The sequence below is a fragment of the Ursus americanus genome, chromosome 1 (assembly GCF_024610735.1).
Source record: "Ursus americanus isolate L20-20 chromosome 1, mUrsAme1.1.p, whole genome shotgun sequence".
NCBI lineage: Eukaryota > Metazoa > Chordata > Mammalia > Carnivora > Ursidae > Ursus > Ursus americanus.
The window spans coordinates 94,414,424-94,437,814 of NC_142127.1; the positions used below are offsets into that span (position 1 = coordinate 94,414,424).

Sequence of the window (23,391 nt, forward strand, 5' to 3'; positions counted from 1 at the left end):
TACTACAGATTATATATCATTATTATCATGGGTTATCTTATGAATATTACTAGTATTAAAAACTAATTCCAAACCCTTATTATGTGCCAGTCTCTACAAAAAGTGTTTTCTACTAGACAATTTAATCCTCCTAAGAATCCTGTGATGGGGGAATTCTACCCATCTTTACTCTATAAGGAAGATCGTGGAGGTTAAAGAGACCAGATGACTTATCGAAGGTTACATTGCTAGAAACTGGTATTGCTGGCATTTGAACAAGGTCTTCCGCTAAACGACATCCCAGTGGCACAGCTCCTAACTTCGAGGTGGTAATATCTTGCATTCAGCAGTGTGTTAATTTATCTGGGCTGTGAACAGAGGTACCCCATCTCGAGTGGCTTGCTGTGTGGCCACTATGGTGGCTCAGTGGAGGAGGGATGACAGGCAGTCCTCTCCTGGGTGTGACTGAAGCACTTGACAATGCTAACACCAGGTGGTCATGAAGCCGATGCAGAAAGGTCGGGGGAGGGAGGAGGTGCGGGCTGAGGACGGGGCCGTGCATGCAGCAGAGGAACCTGGTAAAAACTGTACAGCCGGAAGGTGATACAGAGAAGAAAGGAAAATGATGATTGAGGTGGAAGGCTTCAGGGAGCAATCTGGAACAAATAACACTGATGCCAACGTCTCAAAATGGTTATGGTGAGGTGCTTAGTTTGCTCAGAGTTGGGGGAAAATGGCTCTCCAGGGCAGAAAGACAAACAGGCAAACTCTTTATTAAAATGCACATTTGAACCATTCTGTAAACTGACCTGATTAGATGTGTTGACGGTAAAAGGATACAGGTCCTTTAGGTAAATCCTTGGCATGTTGTCCAGAAGCATGCCATAGAGGGGCATGTATAAACTTGCTATCTGGGCCTGCTTCTCCTAGGTGGAAAGGTAGCCAAAAGAAATGATTCACATACAAATCAATAGACTTGTCGGTTTGATATGCATTTAATGCAGTGAGCCATTAAATGGTGTTTAGGGAAGGGAGAAAAGAAAACCACTCACTGGTTCTCTGTATCGATCATCAAATGAATGCTTAGCCATTAGATTTTTTAGGACAGCTAGAGCTAAGTGCCTGATGTCTTGGTCTTCTTGCAGGGCAAAGCCAACTTCTCGGAGTAGAATTCCAATTAAGAAGTGTTTGCGGCAAAATTCATTCGTGACCGAATATTCAGGCATATCTTTGTGAGGAAAGTAAAGAGATCATGTTATTGAAAATCAAATGATCACTTTATCACTCAGAAAGATTTATCCAACAACTATCAACCCTCTCTCTACTAGGGAGGGATTCAGTAAGGCAGTCTGGCTACAGGGATGAGAAATGAGAGAGAGGAACATTCCAGAAGTACTGTGTGTACGCTACCACCAAAAATACTCACCGTCAGCTGTCAAATTCCATAAAAGTGGTATGTCTACAATGTGATAGGAGTGGAGAGGAGAAAAGTTAATTTTTCTTTCTGGAGGAATCAGGAGACATGACTGGAAGGAATATGTTGAGATGGGCCTTTGAGGCTGCTGAAGGTTTGGAGGTGCAGAGGGTCAGAAGCCAATGGAGATGGTGGGGTTTGGGGTGGAGGAGAAGAGGTTGGGAGGACCAGGGCACAGGGTTTCGGTGGCACAGATTTCTGAAAGCACAGTGTACAGGAAGCATAGATTGGGGGGGTACCAGTCGGCAAAGGAGCCAAGACAGGGGTGGTGGGAATTGAGACTTGAGGGGCACTTGGGGCTAGATGATGGAGAGACCAAAACACAAATTCCTTAGCTGGCGTCTAGGACCGTCCAACATTTGGAACTGAATTCTGGAGAAAGTATTATGTCACCAATGGCTTTGAGATCAGTGGCCCAATCAGACCTGTGCTTATTCATTTGTTCACGTGGTGACAGGATATAAATGAGTTATTCTGCGGGGAAATGTGGGGAGAGGACTATAATACAGGAGGTTTGGCCCCAGGGGAGGGAGGGGGAGAAGTGAGATGCATCTGGCCTGGAGTAGGAGGACCCAAGTAGTATTAGAAAAATCACCAGGACAAGTTGGCTGAAGGATGTGGAAGAGTAAGAAGAGGAACACCAAAGGGGGCTGCAAAATTTGGAGACTGAATTAGGGAGAAATTGGAATGTTAACTTTTCCAGTAAGAATGCATTGACTCAGAATTGTCCCATGGGCTTCCTAAATGTAACTGTTAATAACAGGACTAGCACCCACTTCTAGAACACGTATTGAGTACCAACACTAGGCTAAGCCCTTTAGAAGTGTTATCTCCATGAATCCTCAGGGTTACCCGTTAGATGCAATGAACTGTTGGAATATTCCAGTTCATCACTGACTAGGAGCAAATGGAACACTGGAGTTTCGTCGTCTGTGAAGATGCTGCTGGAGGTGGAAGAACAGGGAATGGGAAAGTTCGGGAAACATTGGTCCAAGGGCTTAGTTAGGTTAAAAAACATTTCTCTGTGCAACAGTGAGTACTCGTGAGCGGTCAGAAGTAGAACACAACTTTGACATTCCCAGCCTAGGGCCAGAGAAGAGTTCTGCTCAGACGCTTTTAAGTTATGAACCTATTTCAAGTAAAAATGATAATCTCAGTCTTGAGAAACTAGCTGAAAAACCAGGCTGTGGCATATCGACAGAAATATATCATATAAAGCTCATTACACTGAAAAACATGTTATTGCATGTAGCTGGGAATTTTATTTATGATACACCCTAAGAAAATTTCAGGTGATTTGGGAAATTTTTTAAAAAATGTCGAACTCTGGAGAATAAAATATGAAAGAATTCAAGTTGGCAAAGCATTTAGTTACTGTAACAAACGTTCAGTCAGCTTGTTGACCATTTTGATCGTATGATGTTAAACATATGGCTATTTTTTGGCCTCTGGCAACTGGAAATTTGTAGTACGTGTATCTCTCAATATCATCCGATTATGATACAGTTATTGATGTTCAGATAATGTAATATAAAATATAATTATTTACCTGACGCATGTAACTCTTGAGTTGATTCCGAAGGTGTCAAAGGATCTGAATTTAATGTGAATAAACAGAAAGTTCAGATATACAAATACTCAGATACACACTATATTCATTAACTATGGCTAATTTATTCTGAAAAATTAAAATGTATTGTCCTAAACTCTAAGTAAGTCTCTTCAATAAAGCCTTGTTTTTTGAAAACAAATATCATAGGTTGGTTGTTTCCTTAAAAAAAAAAAAAAAAGCCATGAACAGAATTATTTTAATTCTTGGCCTTGTACTTGAACACCTATTTTTTCTATCAGGAATCTGCATGCTACAAAACATATATTTTTATGTTCATTGTTGATAATATCAGATCTACAAAGAGACGACCAGGCCTCTTCTTGAGCTGCTGACAAATAGGAAACAACTGGAAACAAAATGGCAAAACAGGTTTGCTCTTCTTGACTATCTTAACCAGCCTGTCTAACCCAATCATAAGTTGGCGCTAGTTTATAAAATAAAAAGGAAGATGAAACAAAGTCCAAGGTAACATTTCTACCTCTTTTTCTATAAAGGTATTTAGATTAAATGTACTTTGTAAATTAGAGTTAGAATGGAATAACGAATTAAATAGCTTAGGTTTATTCCTTAATGGAATTAAAAAGCTTATATTTAAGGTTAAAATGACAAACCTTTTACGGTATGGCACACCATAAGAGACTCTTAACTATACAGAACAAACAGGGTGGCTGAGGGGAGGTGGGTGGGGGACGGGCTGAATGGGGGATGGGGATTAAGGAGGGGGCCTGGGCTGAGCACTGGGTGCTGTAGGTAAGTGATCAATCATGAAGTACTCCTGAAATCAATATTATACTATCTGTTAACTATCTAGAATTTAAATAAAAACTTGCAACATAAAACGATAAATAAAAATAAAATGATAACACTTTTATAAACCTGATAATGTATTTTACCCTATTTTCCCTCCAAAATATTAGCTTTGTATAATACACATAGTAGAAGCTGCAATACGTGTGAGGAGGCTCTTTACCATCTTCGTTTCTGCTTTCCATGAATATCAGAACTGTGCCCTGTGGATAATTTACTCACTGCTTAGAAGCAAGGTATTTTTTCTCTCCTCCTCCTTCTCTCCCTCCCTCCCTTTTTTCTTTCCTTCCTTCCTTCCTCCCTCCCTCCTTCCCTTGCTTCCTTCCTCCCTTCCTTCCTCCCTCCCCCTCCCTCCCTCCCCCCTCCTCCCTTCCTTCCTTCCTTCCTCCCTCCCCCCTCCTCCTCCCTTCCTCCCTCCCTCCCTCCCTCCCTCCCTCCCTCCCTCCCTTCCTTCCTTCCTTCCTTCCTTCCTTCCTTCCTTCCTTCCTTCCTTCCTTCCTTCTTTTCTTGAGGTATGATTGACTATAACACTGTATTAGTTTCAGGTGTACAACATGAGGATTCCATATTTGTATGTATTGTGAAATAGGAGCAGAATATTTTAAGTTCTTAAATCATTTTAGTGTTTCCTTTGCATCTTGATGTTGGATTAGCTTCTGATGGCTACCTGTGGGATGATCATCTTGGTATCTACCTATATCAGTATATATAAAATATATATTAATAAAAGTTATAAATGAAAATATTTTCTGTAGACCATTTATGCTTTAGAAATATGGAAACGAGGAGCCCCATTCTTCCCTGCGCAGACATCTGGGGCTCTTTCTAACCCAGACATATCAAGTCCTTACAGTGTTGCCATCCTTCCCGCCTTCCTTTCTCTTTTTCAAGGCAAACATTTTTTTAGTTGTTGTTATTGTTTTTTTGGTATAAAACTCATCTTGAGGAATTACATTTTAACATAATTAGACACTATAGTTGATACCTTCTTGAGCTACTGACAAATAGTAAACACAAAAAGTGAATTTGTACTCACAAAGCGTAACTTCTCTTCCCCATAATTATATGCCTTTCAAAATCAAAGGAAAGCTATCTTTTGGAGACAGTATAGTAAAAGTATTACTGTAGGTTAAAATTCTTTGATTTAGAATCATCGATTTTAATATTGTTGGTCTTCTCTTTATTGAAAAAGGAAACATAGACAAAAACTGAGAAATATAGAGCCACCAACTTCTTTTGCATTTTAGCCTGATTACCTGGGTCTAATGCCCCTGTGACAGCTTCAGGCAAAACCAAGAGCAAGGAAACAGGAAAACTAAGCAACACATAAACAAAGGTAAAAACAAACAAATCTGAACGTTCACTTTGGAGGAACCGATGAAAACTCTGGGCATTACCTGGAATGTTTGCTGATCTTATGGGGAGACACAGAGGAATAAAGTGTTCATGCTGACATACTTCTTGAAGAAAATCAAACTTATACTGGCATAAGGTCTGAAAAAGAGGCAAACTGGATGACTATTTTTTACACACCAAGAAAGTTAATAAAAAATATGCACTTGAATCTTATACCTAAAAGGAAGATGAAGTTACTTTCGTGTACTTTTGTTTTTGAGCTTCTAAGAGATAGGATCTTACGGAGTGGTATTTTCCACTTCGTTCAGCTTCTATCAGCCTATGTTTATTCTGAGAGGGATGGTGTCTCACCGCAGGTACAGAGCTCTAAACTACACTCAGCTCATAGAACAGGTCACTGCAATCAACCCTTCTGACCCCGCGCTAAGGAAGACAATGGCGCACGTGATCTAAGACTAGAGAACTCTCTCTGCAGGCCCTTTGTTCGCAGAGTAAATTATTTAATTTCACCTCTTCCCTGCCCTTGCAAACAGGCCTGTCTTCTCAATAATGTTTTGATTAGGACAGTGATGAATGGAATCCAGACATGGTCTAAGACAGCTTAATACATGTGTTAAAACTAATCACATAAGAAGGAACAATTAACACATTCATAAATATTGTTTTCACTGCCATGTAGACTAAGTAATCAATTTTTAAGATCCAGTCAGGTTGTATTCATTATATTCACTAATATCAGCCAACAAAATAAAATATATTCCATTTGCTCAGATATTTTAGAATTATATTCTGTGGCAACTTTAGCTAATAATTTACAATACTCTCATTTCAAACAAGAATAGTATTTGACTTAATCCTTTGTGCATCAAAGTGAATAAGAGCATAATTAAATTGTATGTTAATTTTTTTCATCAAGTATGTTGTTTGGTGTCTGAAAAAAATAAATAATTTAGGTCTACTGGAATATACCTAAAAGGATATTCTGCAAATTTCATGCATAATTGGAGCACCAACAAGGAATATTCTTTCAGAATATATTTACAGAGGGAATTGGATTCTCAAAACCCAAATATCATATAATCATATAACTCTCCTAGTCGAAAGTAACTCTCCATTGCCCAAAAAATAGTGTTCAGATTCCTAAGCATGGCATGAATGGATATAAGATCATTATTTATTTTTGGCTTCTCTACATTCATTATTCTTTCCCAATACCTAGATAATTACCCCTTGGGGACTTTTCTTCTTCCCAATGGGCAAAGGTTAATGGGAGCTATTAATTCAGGTGCCCTGTCTTCCTTCCTTAAGAGGTAGGCATGTGACCCAAAGCAGGTTGGTCACACATTTCCTCTCTGGAATGTAAATCTTAAGCAGAGGGTTAAGAGAAAGAAAATGGTCCCAACGTATTTTTTAATCAGTAGTGGACCTTGATCACATGGTTCTTCCTTTGCAATTATTCTTGTGCTCTGGTCCCTGCTCTTTCTCAAGCTCAGCTCTCCAGGTCTTTCACTGATGCCTTTATGCTTCTAATACTTTCCCTTTTCTCAGATTGGCATAAGTTTGTTGCTTGCAACCCAAAGAGCCTTAACTGGTACAGCTTTCCCCCATTCCAGTCTTATTTCTCTCCAGCATATGCCCTACTATAGCTCAGTGGTTCTCAAACTTGAGAGTACATAAAATCCCCTGAAAGCCTTATTGCAATACAGATTTCTGAGCCCCACCTGCCACTGTCAACTCTAAGATCACTGGTCTGGGAACCACACTTCGAGAATCACTGCTCTCTAGACAGCACTGTTCCCAGTCTATCTCCCAACCCATTCTCCCTAATTGGGAAGGAGAGTCAACTGTCCATTTTGCCCCAGACTGAAGGATTTCAGAAAAGCGAGGCTTCCAGTGCTAAAATGAAGACAATCCCAAGCAAACCTGACTACAAGAATTGCAGCTGAAAAGAATCACTCCTTTCACCACCCACAGGAAATAGAAGTGAAACATACATGCTTATTCCAGGTCCCCCATTAAGAAAGGATTTGGGAGACTAACTCAGATGGACCATTTTAAAAGACTTCCTCTCATTAGGATAGAAAACTATTTTTTTGATGCAGAGAATGGATAGGCTATGTTTCAGGCAGACAAACACAGAGACTAGTTGATTTATTTATAATGCAATGGTTCAGAAACCAATCACTCCTGCACTTGGTTCTTACCTTGAGATCACCAGAGGAGAACATGCTGATATAATTGTTAACCATCTTAAATACAAAGCCCCGATCCATAAATGTAAAACAGCGCTAAAAAATATAAAATTGTAAATGCAGACATTTTTACTTTAAAGGTCATTAAAGATTTTAGAAAAGGTGATGAAATATATTGAAGTAAAATGACATTTAACTAAATGTGTTGTGTAATAAATGTTTAAAAAATCTCTACAATATGTTTAAGCATTCATCTACTTATGGCAACTAATTAAAACGTGAGACAGAGTGTACACACCAGAAAGTTACAAACCCCTATTTGTCACTTTTATAAAATACTACTTTAAATTTTGCAGTGAAATATTATAGCCCTTTCCTTTCCATAGAGGTTTTAGCTTTTACTTATCTATTTATTTTTTTAATCATTTAGTTACATTTTTTTTTTACCGTTTTTTAGTAATTTGATTCCCTAGTTTGTCGGGTGAAGACCCTTCGCTGTACAACACTGGGTAGGAACAGGGGTGGAAGAGGTGGGTCAGGAAAGCCTTTTTACATCTCTTGTAGTTTCCTTTCCAGGCAAGACAGCTTGAATTTGAGGAGTGGAGGTAAGAGACCCCGAGATTCCCATCTCTTACTCTGTTGTTAAACTCTCTTAACTATACTATGGAGAGTCTTAAACAACAGGTAGGTTTGGAGACAGGCAAACATTCCAAGTTGGCACAGCATGCTCTCTCCAAAAGACCAATGGCCATGTAAGCGGTAACCAAGCAACAGAGGCCAAATGACCGCACTGGAAGAGTGTGAAGTAGGAGGCACAGACCATATTTACTGATGCCGGATCTTGGGGAGGCACCAGGGCAAGTTGCCAAAGGGAGGCCATCACTGTGTGCGTGGGTTTGGTTCTGTCATCCGCGTGGATGTGAGAACGTGCATGGGAAAATCTGTAAGATTTACAGCTGCTGCACCACTTAGTATGGAAGGCTTCTTTCTTGTCTCAAGAGTTCAGGATGGTCCATTGCAATGCCTGTGCCTTTTTTTTGATTTCTTCTCAATTTCACAAACAAATCTCCTTTCTCAGAAAGGACTGGACATAAAATCTTGTCATAAGTAGTATATTTACCAAGAGCAAAGTCTCCCATTGAAATACATCTGTACGTAAAGAAGAACTATTCTCTCTCATAATGTTGTTCCAATTGTTAGTAAGGTCATTTATATTTTTGTTTTGTTTCCTTTCCCTTGTTTTTTGGTTTCTTCTGAATGATTTTTATGTACCTACTCATTCATGACTATGTTAGTATGCTGCCTCATTTATATTTTCATTTTTAATATGAATTTAAGTTCTTTTGATAACTCTTCATCCACTAAAAAGTAAATGACTCCAGTGTCCTCCCATCTGCCCATAGAGCGGTGGGGAGAGGTAGACACCAGAGCGTAGTCATAGGCTCAGAAGATGTAAAGCAATAAGGGAGGAGGGAAGGAAAAGAGGGGTTTTTGTATCTTCTGCACAACGTAGGGTCCCAGCAGGTATGTCAAATCCTTGTAGGTTCTCCAGCTGCAGGAGGAAGTCCCTAACCTCAAAATATTGCCACTGTGGGGCTTTTTCCAGAGAAGACCACTTGCTGTCTTCTTTCTGTTGGAAAGGGGTTTGGGTGTGACCTTACAGAGAGAGGAGGACCATCCAATACAACTATGGGCTCCAGAAACATCTCAATAAAAAAGAACCCTGGGGGTGTCAGTGGTAAAGACACAGGGATCTTATACTCGATGGAGGAGGGGTTGGTGAGTTCTGTCACTGAACTAGAGTAGTGACAATTGTCACTTTGGGGGGCTACCATGCTTAATATGCAGAGAAGACCTGATAGCTTTTGAAGGAGGTCAAACCCCAGCACCGGTGAATAGGGAAGATGGGGAAAAGGCTGCCTGCCCTGGGGATCTAGGAAAATCCATTTGGGGTTTCTTGAGATTGAAGAAAGACCTTCTATTTGATAAGTCTGTCATCCTCTTCCCAAGGGGCAGTGAGGGAAAAAGGGGGTCATTTCTAGGATACAAGATCAGTAGAATCAACCTGCTGCCTGCAGAGAGCCCTCTTGCAGGTCAAGCTTCACCAAGTGTGTCTCCTGTCATGGGTCCATCCCTGCATCGCTTAACCCAGGTGCAGAGGCTCTTCAGCTCACTGCTGAGGTCTGGAGGGGCCTCTCTGCTTTTGTTTAAAAATAATTTACATTAACTGTTTATATTAACAAAAAATAATTTGTTGCAGCAGGCTTTGGCAAACTATGGCCCATCAGCCCAACTGCCTTACTGTCTACTTTTTTTTTAAAGGTTTATTTATTTATTTGAGAGAGAGAAAGAGAGAGAGAGATAGGGTACAAGCGGGGGTGGGAGTGGGGCAGAGGGAGAGAGAGAATCTCAAGCTGACTCCCTGCTGAGCATGGAGCCAGATGAGGGGTTCGATCTCACCACCCATGAGATCATGACCTGAGCCGAAATCATGAGTCTGACACTTAACAGACTGAGCCACCCAGGTGTCCCCACGGTCTATTTTTGTAAATAAAGTTTTATTGGAACACAGCCACACTCAATCATTTACATATTGTCTATGGCGAGTGGTTTATGGCTCTATTGCGCTACAAGAACAAAGTTAAGGGGTTGTGCCAGAGACTGTATGTCCTGCAAAGCTAAAGATGATTAGTATTTGGCCCTTTAAAAAAAAAGGTTGCAGATTCCGGATCTGGACGATAACTTATACTCTACAAAATGTCCTCAGTTTGGTTCAATAAACTAAAAGCCAAATATTCTAAATTATGGGCAAAATATATTGTTGTAACAAAAGAATACTTATGATATTTAACCAATTGAGAGGACAATGATAATTTTAGTCTATCATTCGTTCAGTGAAGAGTATGAAACCCCAATTGCAAAACAAACTAGATGAGAGCCCTTGCCCTTTCTTGATATGTTTTACAAAACCACTGGTCCTACCTGCTCCTTTCTCATCTTGGATACTTGCCTTTGCCCCTGTGCTAGACATTAGCTTCGGTACCACCCACAGCAACTTTTGCATGGCTGAGCTCTACAGAAAACACTTATTTATTAAAACTCATGGAACATTTAAGTCAAATAAAGCAAATAGGAAGACCTCCCCCCTTTCAGAGACTCAGTTATCCACCTTCTTGTGGAGATCTGCCCAGAAATACCACAGATGTTTCTTTACATGTATTTTACTACAAACTAAGACTGTCTCCTTTATTAGATGATTTCCAAATGTTGTCCAAAGTTGAAATGAAGTGATCAGTCAGGCACGTGTGTCAAAAGATACGTCTGTCTGAGCAGGAAAACACAAATCACACTGAACTTTCCTTTGCTATCTCCCTGGTATTACGCCTGCATAAGAAGAGTACCCAGAACGGTTTGCTCAGGTAACTGGAGTTGTGACCCAGATTGGGAGTAAAAGGAAAAATGACAAAAGCTCTGTAGGTATTCATGGATCCATTTGTACCCTACCCTCTTCCAGGAGAGACTAGCCAGAGAAATGTGCAAGGTTTTGGCTTGGTTGTTGCAAAAATATTACTTTCCCATAATATGATATAAAGGAGAGCACATTCTCACCTAGGACATGTTTATATGCCCACACCAAAGTTACCGCTCTCTCCATTCTCGGAAAACAATCTTGGCACAAGTATGGTGTGAAAATTATATTTTAATTGTGAAATTCCAAAGCCAGCTCATTCACAGTATTTGATTACTAATGTAGAATTTAATAACCAAAAGAGGCAAAAGTCACTTGAAGCCCCAATTGAGCAAATAACCCTTATCAGATTTCTGGGAATATAAGATATTTATATGCCAATAGCAGGGGTGGGCAACGTTGAGCAGCCGAAAGCTCAAAGTTCATCAATTCACAGGCATTGTGCCAAATGACTACATTCAATTACATTAAAAAAAAAATCACTCTCTCTCCTTTTCCGTTTTCTTCTTCTAGTTCAAAAGATTCATCTAATAATCTTTGCAAGAAGTTAAAAAAAAGTTTTCTGTGTCAAATAAATGCCATTAAAACTAAAATGTGAAAACCATGCCTGGCAGAGGACTACAGGGGAAGGGAGGGAAAATGGAATGGGAAGAAATCAGAGAGGGAGACAAACCATGAGAGACTCTTAACTATGGGAAAGAAACAGAGGTGGGTGGGCAGATGGGGTAACTGGGTGATGGACATTAAGGAGGACACATGATGTGATGAGCCTGGGTGTTCTATGCAATTACTGAACTCTACATCTGAAACTAATGACTTACCATATGTTGGCTACTTGAATTTAAATTAAAAAAGACAACAATGCTTGTAGGATGGACTTTTATAATGTACAATATATTAAACTGTTTCCACTTACAAACTTCATGTATTACTTTCGATTTGCAGCCCACATAATCTATATAATCTTATAGACTTTTAAGACTATAGACGGAGAGATGTATTTGTTTATCTATTGCCAGTCCATGCTTTCTACCCACAGATTTCACAAAACCACTGGAGCCACCATTAGCCTTCTACTCTATCTTGTCCTTTTCAATCTTGGACATTTTTTACTTGCCCCCAAGTGAGACATCAGCTTATGTACCACAAGAAGCAACTTTTGTATAAATGAGCTCCAAGAAAAATACACTTATTCCAACAAGTACAAGAGCATTTAAGCCAAGGAGGGTAGGTAAAATGTCTTTTCTCTTTCTAAAAGACTTGCTTATTCGTCATTCTTTGCAATTTAGGGAAGAATACTGCAGATGTTTCTTAAACGTAATTTGCTTACAAATTGGACAGTTTATCATTTTTTTCAAATTTCCTCTTTTATCAAACACTTCAAATAAACCACATAAGTCTTAAAATGTGGTAGAAAACTAGAATAATTGTTTTCTTCTTTACCCTCTTCATCACTAACTCTGACCATCCCTGTTTCTTTCTGAAAGCAAAATATTGAAGAAAAATAGTGAATTTAAGATGAGACCAAATGTAGTGTATAATTAGAAATGATGTTCAAAACATTAAAAATGGATTTAACTGGATTAAAACTCACCAAATATAATTTGGGATAATTTTATATGTACCTCCATGGCCTCTTAGCTTTCTTTATAGAGTTAGTATTTATTTATAAATTCTTACACTTACCCAGTATGTTCTGGTGTGTATCATAAAGATACAAGAGCAGTGGATTCACCAGGTTACAATAATCAATTATCGGGCAAAAGAAGGAAGAGAAGACAAACATCATCTTTCTAGTTGGATGTATTTTTTTTTGAAGATTTGAAAACCATTATCTTTCAAGTTGGATATATATATTTTTAAAGATTTTATTTATTAAAGAGAGAGCAGAGCGAGAGAAGGAGCACGAGCAAGGGCGGGGAGGGGCAGAGAGAGAGGGAGAGGGAGATGCAGGCTCCTGACGGAGGGTTTGATCCCAGGACCCTAGGATCAGGACCTGAACCGAAGGCAGGCCTTTAACAGACTGAGCCACCCAGGCGCCCCTTTCTAGTTGGATGCATTATCTGTTAAATGATATACCATCATTCTACATTAGCTTTGGTTTTTTTTTTTTTTTTTGACTAAACATATTTTTTCTCCTCAAGTCCATCTGTAATCCAAAGAAACATAACTATGATACTATATATATGTGTGTGTACATATATCGAGTTTAGTAAGCAGTTCTCAATACTTGAATTGATTGTGTTAAAAATGTGATTAGTGCACAATATTTTCGTCTTGTGAAAAAGAAACTGGAGGTAACACAACAAAAATGCCAAGTTACCCAAAGTTCCCCAAATGGCTACTTGACATCATTGTTGGGGCTACAGCCAATCCAGAACGCCACTGCAAGGGCAGAAATGCCCAAGACCATATGCTACAGGGCAGCTTTTCCTTTAAAAATCTCGTTTTTCTCTTTAAGAATGTTTAGAAATACTATGATTTGACAAGAGTCAAATGGATACTTTTACTAAAACTCGGTTTTTGTTCTATGTGCCTCCAAATTGGAGCACAACATTAAAAGGTATGATGCATCGATAGCAGTATTCACCTAAGAGTGCTAGCCTTGACTCTTTATCACAAATAGATTAACACGTAGGGTAGCTCCCATCCAAGATCATGAAGGCTTGCACAGAACTGCAAATGTGTAGAACTGTACCTTAAGAAATCTGGCAACACTGTGATTTGCCCTTCTTGTTTCTTCAAGGGCATCCTTGTATTTCCAAATCACGTGATCGCATAGGACCATGACAAGATTGTCCAACTCATTCTGGTAAGATTCAGGAAATCTTTGAGCCCGAGAAAGCTAAGGAAAGAACGGATCATTGCTTTATAATGTGGCATGTGACATCCTAAGCCTGGAAACATAAGAAACTGAAAGACTTCATTTGTACATCATCAAACAGAAAGAGTCCTTTTGGAAACCTGAAAGCGATAATAAAATAGAAACCCTTTAAATGTCAAGATCATGATTTCCACCATTTTCATTTCATGTTTCCTTCTATTTGGGCCAATGATCGTTTCACTTTTTCAATAAAAAGTAAAATACATACTAATTGCAAACTATTCAGTGTAGAAACCTCTCACATCTTAATTCCCCCCCGTTCCCTCTTAGAAAATAATTATAATGAATATTGTTCTAGATTTATATTAACACATAATTCTCTATTTAATTTAAAATTAATTATTTTGATTTTTCAGGACTGGACATCCCCCAACTACAAGAGTTCAGTGAATGAATAACTGAGTGAGTGCAGATGTTGCTTTGAAATGTTTTCTAGTAAGTGCCGGGTAGAATTTTCTGAAAAATTTATTTCAACCTTATTGAGGTATAATTGACATATAAAACTCTAAGATAGTTAAAGTGTTCATGGTGGTATTTTGATACACGTATATGTTATGAAAGATTCCTGCCATCTAGTTAATTAACAAATCCATCATCCCACATATTTATCTTCATTTTTTTGTGTGAGAACACTTAAGTTTTACTCCGTTAGCAAGTTTCAATCACACGACACACTGTTATTAGCTGTAATTACCGTGTTTTACATAAGATCCTCAGCCCTTATTCATCTTGTAGCTACAAGTTTGTACAAGTGGATCCGAACTTCACAGCCCCAGCATATGCCGCAGCAGGTGCCACTGGGACCTCACAGTCAAGAGACGTGCCACCAGTACATACATGGACTTAAACTCTCTGGGTCCCCAAAGACCACCCTCAGGTCCAGGAATCTTCTCCTCCTGTTGGACCTCCCGCACAGGAGGGGAAAGTTTCAAGCAGCTAAGTTTTCCCCATCTATCTGTAGTTCGTGAATTGACACGGACCTTCGCACGAGATAGGCAAGATTGATTCATCTTTACAAGTTGGCTTTAAAATTAGACTCACATTTTCGCTATAGATAGAAACACAAAATTTAGAGATCGACTGAACTATATAATTCTAAAATTCTCCACACCCAGCCTTCCATGCTACCAGAATAAAAATCATGGAGGAGGAAGTTACAGGAATCACTTAGAACAAACAGCGGTTCAACCATGGGATGCTGCTGTGGGCTAGCGCTGGATTTTTCTTTTCTTTTCTTTTTTCTTTTCTTTTCTTTTCTTTTTTTTTTTTTTCTTTCTTTCTTTCTTTCTTTTTTTTTTTTTTTAACTAAGTCCAGGCCCTCAGGTGCTTCTGTGTACGGGATTTTTCTTTTTAAGTCAAGTTACCAGGACACTGCTATATAGATATTTTGGGGTATTATGGTTACCCTCCGTGATACTTAACACTCACTGTGGAAATTAAATTAAATTAACAGCAAATAAACCTAAATGATTTAATCACATGCATCACTTTTCATTCTGCTCCATAGATGTTGGGAAATAAGGGTAAACAATTCACCTACATGAAAGCAACATTCACTTTTGAAATAATCGAAGCACATTTGTAGATTTCCTCTTTTCCTTTTGTTGATCCTCTAAGGCATCGGAAATGACCAGCACCGACATTTTCTTCACACCATGGCACGTGTTGACACCTTGGGCTTTGATATTCCCTCTGTTTCTCTCTCTTTTTGTCCTCTTCTCAAACTCCCCTTGTGGCCTACTCCTACTCTTAACCCAAAGATGCTCTGACTGGTAAATACATGAGTAGTATTTTTATCTGTTCTCCAGAAGCATATTCCAAAGGCTCAAGGTGGGAGAATTTCTGCTCCAGGGATTGTGGATTTCTTTTTTTTTTTTTTTTTAAAGATTTTATTTATTTATTCGACAGAGATAGAGACAGCCAGTGAGAGAGGGAACACAAGCAGGGGGAGTGGGAGAGGAAGAAGCAGGCTCATAGCGGAGGAGCCTGATGTGGGGCTCGATCCCATAATGCCGGGATCACGCCCTGAGCCGAAGGCAGACGCTTAACCGCTGTGCCACCCAGGTGCCCTGGGATTGTGGATTTCTGTCTCAGGACATGGGGGAAAAGGGGGCAAGGGGCTGGCATAGTCTAATCTCAAGCAAAGGCTCGAGAACTAGTTGGGAGAATCTGGGCTATCGTACCACATATGTCGCCAGGAGCAGGCACAGAATGCATGGGCTGATGTCAGGTATTTGGCAATTTTTTAGGAACAAGAGGCTGATGGGAAATAAAAGGTTAGCCTGTACAATGAACCTTTTGCTACTAGAGATGAGTGCAGAGAAGGCATCCAGCAGTTCCTAGTAAACAGAAACTCGCCTTGGCTAAGACAGCAGGGGTCATGTGAGGTGCTATCCGCCTCCCAGGGGACTTAACCAGATATCTTTCCTGATCTCCTCAAATCTCCCCCACTCCGTGATGACAAAAACTGTTTTAATGGTGGGGAAAGCCATTCACTTCACAACTGAAAAAAAAAAAAAAAAAGAAGAGAAAATGCAGATAGCTTGAGAGGTGTTTATTGTGAATGCTTTTGAGTCAAATGATGGTGTCAGGTCTTTCCTACTGTGATGCATGGAGATGGTTAGATGGTTAGAAAACTGGAGGGTGATGGGCCTCTGGAAGAAAACTGGAGGATGGGGTTGCCCCTGAAGGGGACAGAGAGAAGGCAACTGGAATCAGTGAAGATAAATGGTTAGACACAACGATGTTGCCCATGATGAGTTCCTTTATTCTTAACCATTCACAAGGGCATCTGTGACCTATTTGAGCAGATAGTTACTGGTGGTAATGAAAGGGTTTGAGTCCAACCCTGTTCTTTTTACAGATAAGAAAACAGGCTCTGAGATATTAAATGTCTTTTTCATCATCTAACAGGTTAGTGGTAGGGCAAGGATTAGAGCAGTGAAGTGTCCTAACTCCAACACAGCTTAAAAACAGAGAGATAGGAAACATTCTTATCTTCACATTAGATTTTCTCTTCCTTCCAGACAGGAGGTTTTTATCTATGGAAGAGGGAGAGCAGACACAGCTGAAAAGCAAATATAAGACCTAAGAGCTAAGTTAGGATGCCCCGGAGATGATTAAATGTCCAGCCAAGGCAGATCTGTTATGCTTGGGTCAAGCCACGGCTGGAGAGACCTGTGGTGTGGAGGCATGGCTGGGGACATCTGGGTGGATGAAGTCACCATGGTGGCTCTGCACACTTCCCTGAGCCCTCAGCACTGGTAGAAGTGCCCTATTCCTCACATTCCTCACATTTCACCCTGCAAAAACCTTTCCCTGCAAGGCAGTAGGCAAATCCTTCGGGAGATGTCCCTCTCCTTGCCCCGGAGCTCAGGCCAATAACTGAAGTTGAGGTCCAGCTTAGCCCAGCTATGAACCTGCTGTGCCTAATAAAATAAGATAGGGAGTATACCCAAGGAGCTGTAAGAGTTAGCTGGCCCACTCCAAGCAGGAGCCATGGGAGTACCTTTGAGATTGGGTGTTAAATGTGTTTGATCGAGGGGGTCAGAAAGAAGAGTGAGTAAGTTAAAACTCATTGACATGGGGGCACTTTATCAGGACTTGGGATGAAACAATCTTGTTCACTGTTAGGATGGCTCTTAGAACGCTGGAGACAGCACATTGTAAGCAAAGGAAAACAAGAACGCTAGAGGTGCCCCGGCAGATGACAGAGGAAGGAATAAAGAGGCAGAGGACAGTGGATATGTAGGAATGCATTTGTTGAGATCAGAAGACCCACTGGAGGATGAAATTCTACAGGAAGGTGCAGAAGACACACCATCCACACCAAGGCCATCAAGAAGGTTCTGGGACCAACATCCCTAAGGAGTTCAGTGGTCTCATGTCTGCAGGTGAGACAGGCACAGTGCTGGCTCACTCACAGCTTTGAAGGTGATGTTCAGCAAAATAACAGAGGCCATGTGATGGTACTTAACCTCCAGGAGCCAGAGGGCTGTGATTATCATAACATATGGAAAGGCTGAAGGGCAGCCAAGGGGGCTAGACTCTCAGGGACTTGTAGAGCCTGTTAGTAATACGTGGGGTCCTTATGGGAAAAACAGACAGCAACCAGCAATGACAGTGCTTAATCCACCAAGAAGGCAAGGATGGACTACTAGAAGATGAGGATGTTTGCTCCAAAATTTTCACGATGACTTTCTCTGTTCCTGGACCTGAGTCATTTTTCAGATCTGGTACACACTGATTGAAGCAGAGACAGAGACTCTAAAAAACGCCCCCTGCGATACTTTAGTACGAATATCCTGTAATGATTCTGTCAGTCCTTCTGCAAAGGACTCTACAGACATTTACTCAGGTGACGCCACTGGGGAGAGGGGATTACTCCTATATTTCAAGCACTATTAAACACAAGATCTGAGTTGATATTGACATCTGAAGGCCAAAAGAATCATCATATCCGTCCTGTTAGAGTGGGAACTTGCAGGGAGCAAGAAAAGAGTCCTGACTAAAATTCTGTTAATACTGGGTCTGCTGGTTTCAGAGATACACCCAACAGTCATTTACCTGGTGCAAATGTATAATTATACATTACGCATTGACATAATTAGCATTTAGGGTTACCTTACACTGGATGCTTGGCCTATGGAGCTTTCCTCGTGTAAAAGGCCAAGTGGAAGTGTCCGACACTACCCCTTCCTGACCAAGAGTGTAAATGAAGATGATATCACTATTCACCATCATCTCCACCCCAAGCAATATTCTGATTTACTCTCTTGGTGGCAGAGGGGGAGAGTCCGAGGTTTCCCCTGGGTCTTACCCACTCTGGGAGTACAGAGAAATCTATGTGGAACTCAGGTGGTCAATCCACTTGCGTCTTCCTTGGTCCTCCTTACCCAACTGTAACTACGAATGGTCTGAGCAGAATGTGATTACCAGAGGCTGAGACCACTCTGGACCACTCTGATTGAGGCCTGGGTCGCACCCCAGTGTGGTGAGGCGCCAAGATCTTCAGAACTGCTGGCTGAGGGTGAGAGGAATCAAAAATGGACAGCAGAGGAGGGAGACGATGAGATCAGGTAGGGCCCCGAGACATGCTGCCATGACAGGAGTTACACGTAACTCCACTAGCCTCCCTCCTGTCAATTTCCTTTCAGGAAGAGAGGCCCACGGGAACTGTGGAACAGCAGGGTCAGGAACACATGTGACATGTGGTCCAAATCGTGGACTGTGGCAGCCATGGACGTGCACAGCTCAGATGTCCCTTCAAGACAAAATCTACTGGGAAGAACATAAATAGTTGCTAAACCTTCAGGATCCACTCAAGTGTTCAGGCCACACTCTCCTGAGGCTGTTCCAAGTTAATAACTGAGCTTGCAGAGACATGAGAACCAGACCATCTCCCCATGTAGGACTCTCCTAATGAACGTTCTCTGCTCTCAGATTGCCCATTGGGCAAGCCAAAATCTTCTCACTGCAGAGCTCTTTCCTTTCCTTTCCTTTCCTTTCCTTTCCTTTCCTTTCCTTTCCTTTCCTTTCCTTTCCTTTCCTTTCCTTTTCTTTTTTTAAGGATTTTATTTATTTATTTGACAGAGAGAGAGAGACAGCCAGCGAGAGAGGGAACACAAACAGGGGGAGTGGGAGAGGAGGAAGCAGGCTCTCAGAGGAGCAGGGAGCCCGGTGTGGGGCTCGATCCCAGGGCTCTGGGATCACACCCTGAGCCGAAGGCAGACGCTTAACGACTGAGCCACCCAGGTGCCCCTGCAGAGCTCTTTCTGGCCAACCTTCCTTCCTTCCTTTCTTCCCCATCTCCTTCCACAGGTGTCAGACTTTCCTGTCCCTTTTGTCCTTCCTTCTCATCTTTTTGCTAATTTTGTCCTCGCATCTGCTTCTGAAGGACCTTTAGTGACACACACAATCATTTCTCGCACTTAAAAAGCAATTAACATAAATTGCTAAGGTTTACAAAGTAAATAAAAATGGAACTAATGAGAGCATATTCATCAGCATAATTGTTGGATAATACTGTATCACCCGTGATCTTACCTGAATTTTATTTGTGTCAATCAAGTGCTGGGCCATTGATTTCAGGATAATTGCAAAAAAGAACCAGGAGTGCTATAAGAAAAAGAAAAGACAATAAGAAATTTATTATGTTAGAGCAAAATAATGATGATTTTGTCCTTTACAACATGTAATATTATAAAATCTTGATTTTAAAATGTGTTCTTTGAAATGCACAAGCAAGCTGCACACTCATGACTGTCCGGCCCATGCAAATGAGTGCTTTCCACAGACCAGTGCTCCTCTCCCACAGCAAACTGCTGCTTCCTCCAGTCTAGGGTTGAACTCAGGCCTCACGACTTCCTCTCTGAAGAATGGACTTAGGAAAGGCCTCGGCGGGCCCAGGAATATGCTGGTAAGCCCTTAGGGCGGGAGTCTCCTGGGTATCCTTCTAGAGGGCTCCCAAGGGGCATTTCTCTTGACTCCTCTCCCACCTCTTCCTATGGGGAGGGGTGGAGTTAGAAAAAACAGAAACATGTCCCCGGATGAAGGTCCCTCTTTCTTGGGTCTAAGGGTCATTCTTATCCCAGACACAGAAAGTATAGATTGTCTATGGAGAGTTAAAGAATACACCCCTTGATCCTTTTCCCTTCCCATTTTCTCCACCACAGATCACAATTTTGAATTCTGTACTAGTCATCCCTTGCTTTACTTCATAATTGTGCTACTAATTTCATCCACGGAAGTAATATTTACTTTTGCCTGCCCGCTGAACTCTGTATAAATGGAATCATCCTATGTGGATTCTCCTGTGATTGGCTTTTTCATTCAACAGATTCTGTCCTGAGGTTCAGTTCTGTTCAGTCACGTAGCTGGGAGTCCAGTAACAATTCACCATATCCCATATATGACCACACTTCATGGATGTGCTCTACCATGGATGGGCATTTGAGTTCTATCCAGTTTCAGCTGATACAAACTATGCCTCTAAGAACTTCTGGGTACACAGCCCTAATTTTAGAAGTCTGTCTGAGATGAGGGGCAGAGGGCAGAGGAGGTCTGAGTTCTAACAAGGCAGCTCTCGCTTAACCAAAGGGGTTGTTTGATCTTGGCAATGGACTCGTGTTGTTGGAAATAATCAATACAAGGCACACTGTTAAAATCCCCTTTCCCCATCTTGTCCAGAATGATATTTTTTCACCCTATGCCCAATGTCCCCACATTTGTCTCTTAATGCAGCTGATACTTACCACGCCCTACCTCTTAGCACTCAGGCCTGCCTCTGCCTTTTACCTTGAATCCCCCAGGACTAAGGAAATTAAGCCTTTCGCCTCAGTTCGTGTCTGATAGCAGAAGCCCCACTCCTCTCCTGCCTTCCAATCTCTGCAGGCCCCGCATATTCCTTTTTCGTATTCCCACATCCCACTGCTTCCTAGCTCCTGACGCATCACCACACCCCCCCGAACCGTGACACTGTCCTCACCCTGCGGGAGTCAGTTCCCTACAGAGTCATCAGGGTGCTCCTTTAAACTCAGGTATCTCACGTCACTCCCCTGCTCAAAACCCTCTAACGGCTCTCAGTTTTGCTGAGTGGACACCAAAGTCCTTGCAATGGCCCACGAGGCCTTATGCTATCTGCCTACCAACCCCCCATGTCACCCCACCTCCTCTCTTCTTCTCTAACTTGGCTCCAGCCACACTGGCCTCTCTGCCGTCCTTCTGGCACCCCAGGCGTGCTGCTACCCTGTGATTTTTATACACGTCTCCCCTTTACCTTTACTGCTCTCCAAGCATCCACACGGCCAGCTCCCCCTCTTCCTTTGCATTTTTTGCTCAAGTATTATCTTCTCCAAGAGCTCTATCCTGACCATTCCACTTAAACTGCACACCTTACTCTGTACTCCCAGTGCTCCCAGTTCCTCTTACTGCAGTGCTCAACATTTTCTTTTCCCATAGCACTTCTCATTTTCTAATACACAATTTAATTAATTTTATTTTTTTTATCCCCCAGTAGAGTGCAAGCTTCCCAAGGGCAGAGGTCTTTATTCTATTCTCTTATGCCTGCCAAATGCTGAGGTTGGGGTCTATCCCATGGGGGGCACTTGGAACGTCTTTGTTGCACGAACAGAATGAATATACTCATAAGACTAATTTAAACAAACTGCTTGGCCTAGAATAATCTGAGTTTAGGGAACTCATGTTGATACTTATTGATCCCCCTCCTCTTTCCAGCTACATACTAATCAATCATCCATCTCTCAAGTTATGATAGATAATTAATTTAATTAGGGACTAAATCTGTGGGCCAAAGGACTCCACTTGGGCCCATTCTATATCTTCTGTTCTTTTGACACAGATCTCTTTTGCTTAATGTTTTTATATACTACAGTTTCAATATAGTTTATGACGCTTATGCTACAAACTATAAGAGAAACGATCTATGGAAATCAATGAGTCTTATTGCCTTCCGGGGGTGAGATCCAGCGATCCCTCGTGCTAGCAACTGAAAGACTGTTTTAAATTCTTTACCTTCAGGACATGCTTTACTGTTGTTGAGTCATTTGACTTCAAAAGACCAGTCACATTTTTAGCCAGTTCCTCATGTATTGTTCTCTCCTTGCATGCCGTGGTCTTGAACACGAACTGAAGAAAATCCAAAAAGTGAAAAAAGTTAAAGACTTAAAAAAACAACAAAGCCTCAAAAATTATGTTACATGAATAACTCGTATCTCAAAATTATCTGCTCATGCCAGATTTTGTCATGAAATAAATGAAGGCCCAGTGATAAGAGTAGTACACAACTGTTCCTATTCAGGGCTTTGCACAGAGAGGACTCGGCTCACCTAAGCTCTCCTTGAAACTCTTTTTGTAGAAATCAAAAGAAAGAGTCAGAGAGCAATTTAGCAGGTTCAAGGAAACATGGAGGGCTTTGACCCACCTACTTAGGACACATTTCCCCTTCTCCTTCCTTCCACTGGTAACAGGTGGCATGGTAGCATTTCTTCATCCTGAAAGGGTAGAGCACCCACTCAAATAGCCAAGTGGGGAAGCAGGTGCCTTCCAGAGGCCAGTAGGTGAGCTCCCCACATGCCCAGTTTCTATCATCTCATGCTTAGACACAGCTATCAAAGGGTTCATGAACATTGGCCATCAGTAAGATAACAAATGCTGCTCACTTTGTTTTTTCTCTCAAAAAACAGGTTTTGGTGTGCATTTCTGAATGCATGTAATCATTTTAATTTTCAGTATTTCTTCATAGATTTTCAGGGTATCAGTACCCATTTATGCACATAATTTTAATATAAAAAGCTTATCCCTGGATTATACTATTTTACTTATGATTTGGGTTTGCCTCAAGGAAGGTCATTTCTTCATAATCTTCACCACTCAGACTTCACGATAATCAAGAGTGAGGGCAGGCAAGAAACTCAAAGGAGAGGCCCATTCACATTTGGATCTGTAATCATTTCTTTGAACTTGGCAACTCACGGACACTTAAGTTGCTGTGATGGAGCCTGACTTCTTCAAGACCATCTCGGAGGAGAAAGAAAAAGCTAAGAGATGCCCGAATCTAGCCAAAATCAAGGGTAATATGATTTCTTTTCCTCAGGAACT

At 41.1% G+C, this 23,391-nt stretch overlaps 1 protein-coding gene across 4 annotated transcripts in view; it reads right to left on the bottom strand.

The window, feature by feature from the left end:
• DOCK10 (dedicator of cytokinesis 10) overlaps positions 1-23,391 on the bottom strand; it is a 260,353-nt gene that overhangs the window by 36,647 nt on the left and 200,315 nt on the right. For all 4 annotated transcript variants that reach the window (XM_045775338.2, XM_087863926.1, XM_045775336.2 and 1 more), the window contains exons 26-33: positions 22,306-22,419; positions 19,819-19,890; positions 13,588-13,734; positions 7,433-7,516; positions 5,270-5,366; positions 3,003-3,047; positions 1,032-1,207; positions 789-905 (exon numbers count right to left, since the gene is read on the bottom strand). In XM_045775338.2, the coding sequence (XP_045631294.1) occupies positions 789-905; positions 1,032-1,207; positions 3,003-3,047; positions 5,270-5,366; positions 7,433-7,516; positions 13,588-13,734; positions 19,819-19,890; positions 22,306-22,419 (852 nt within the window). The remainder of the gene's footprint in view (positions 1-788; positions 906-1,031; positions 1,208-3,002; positions 3,048-5,269; positions 5,367-7,432; positions 7,517-13,587; positions 13,735-19,818; positions 19,891-22,305; positions 22,420-23,391) is intronic.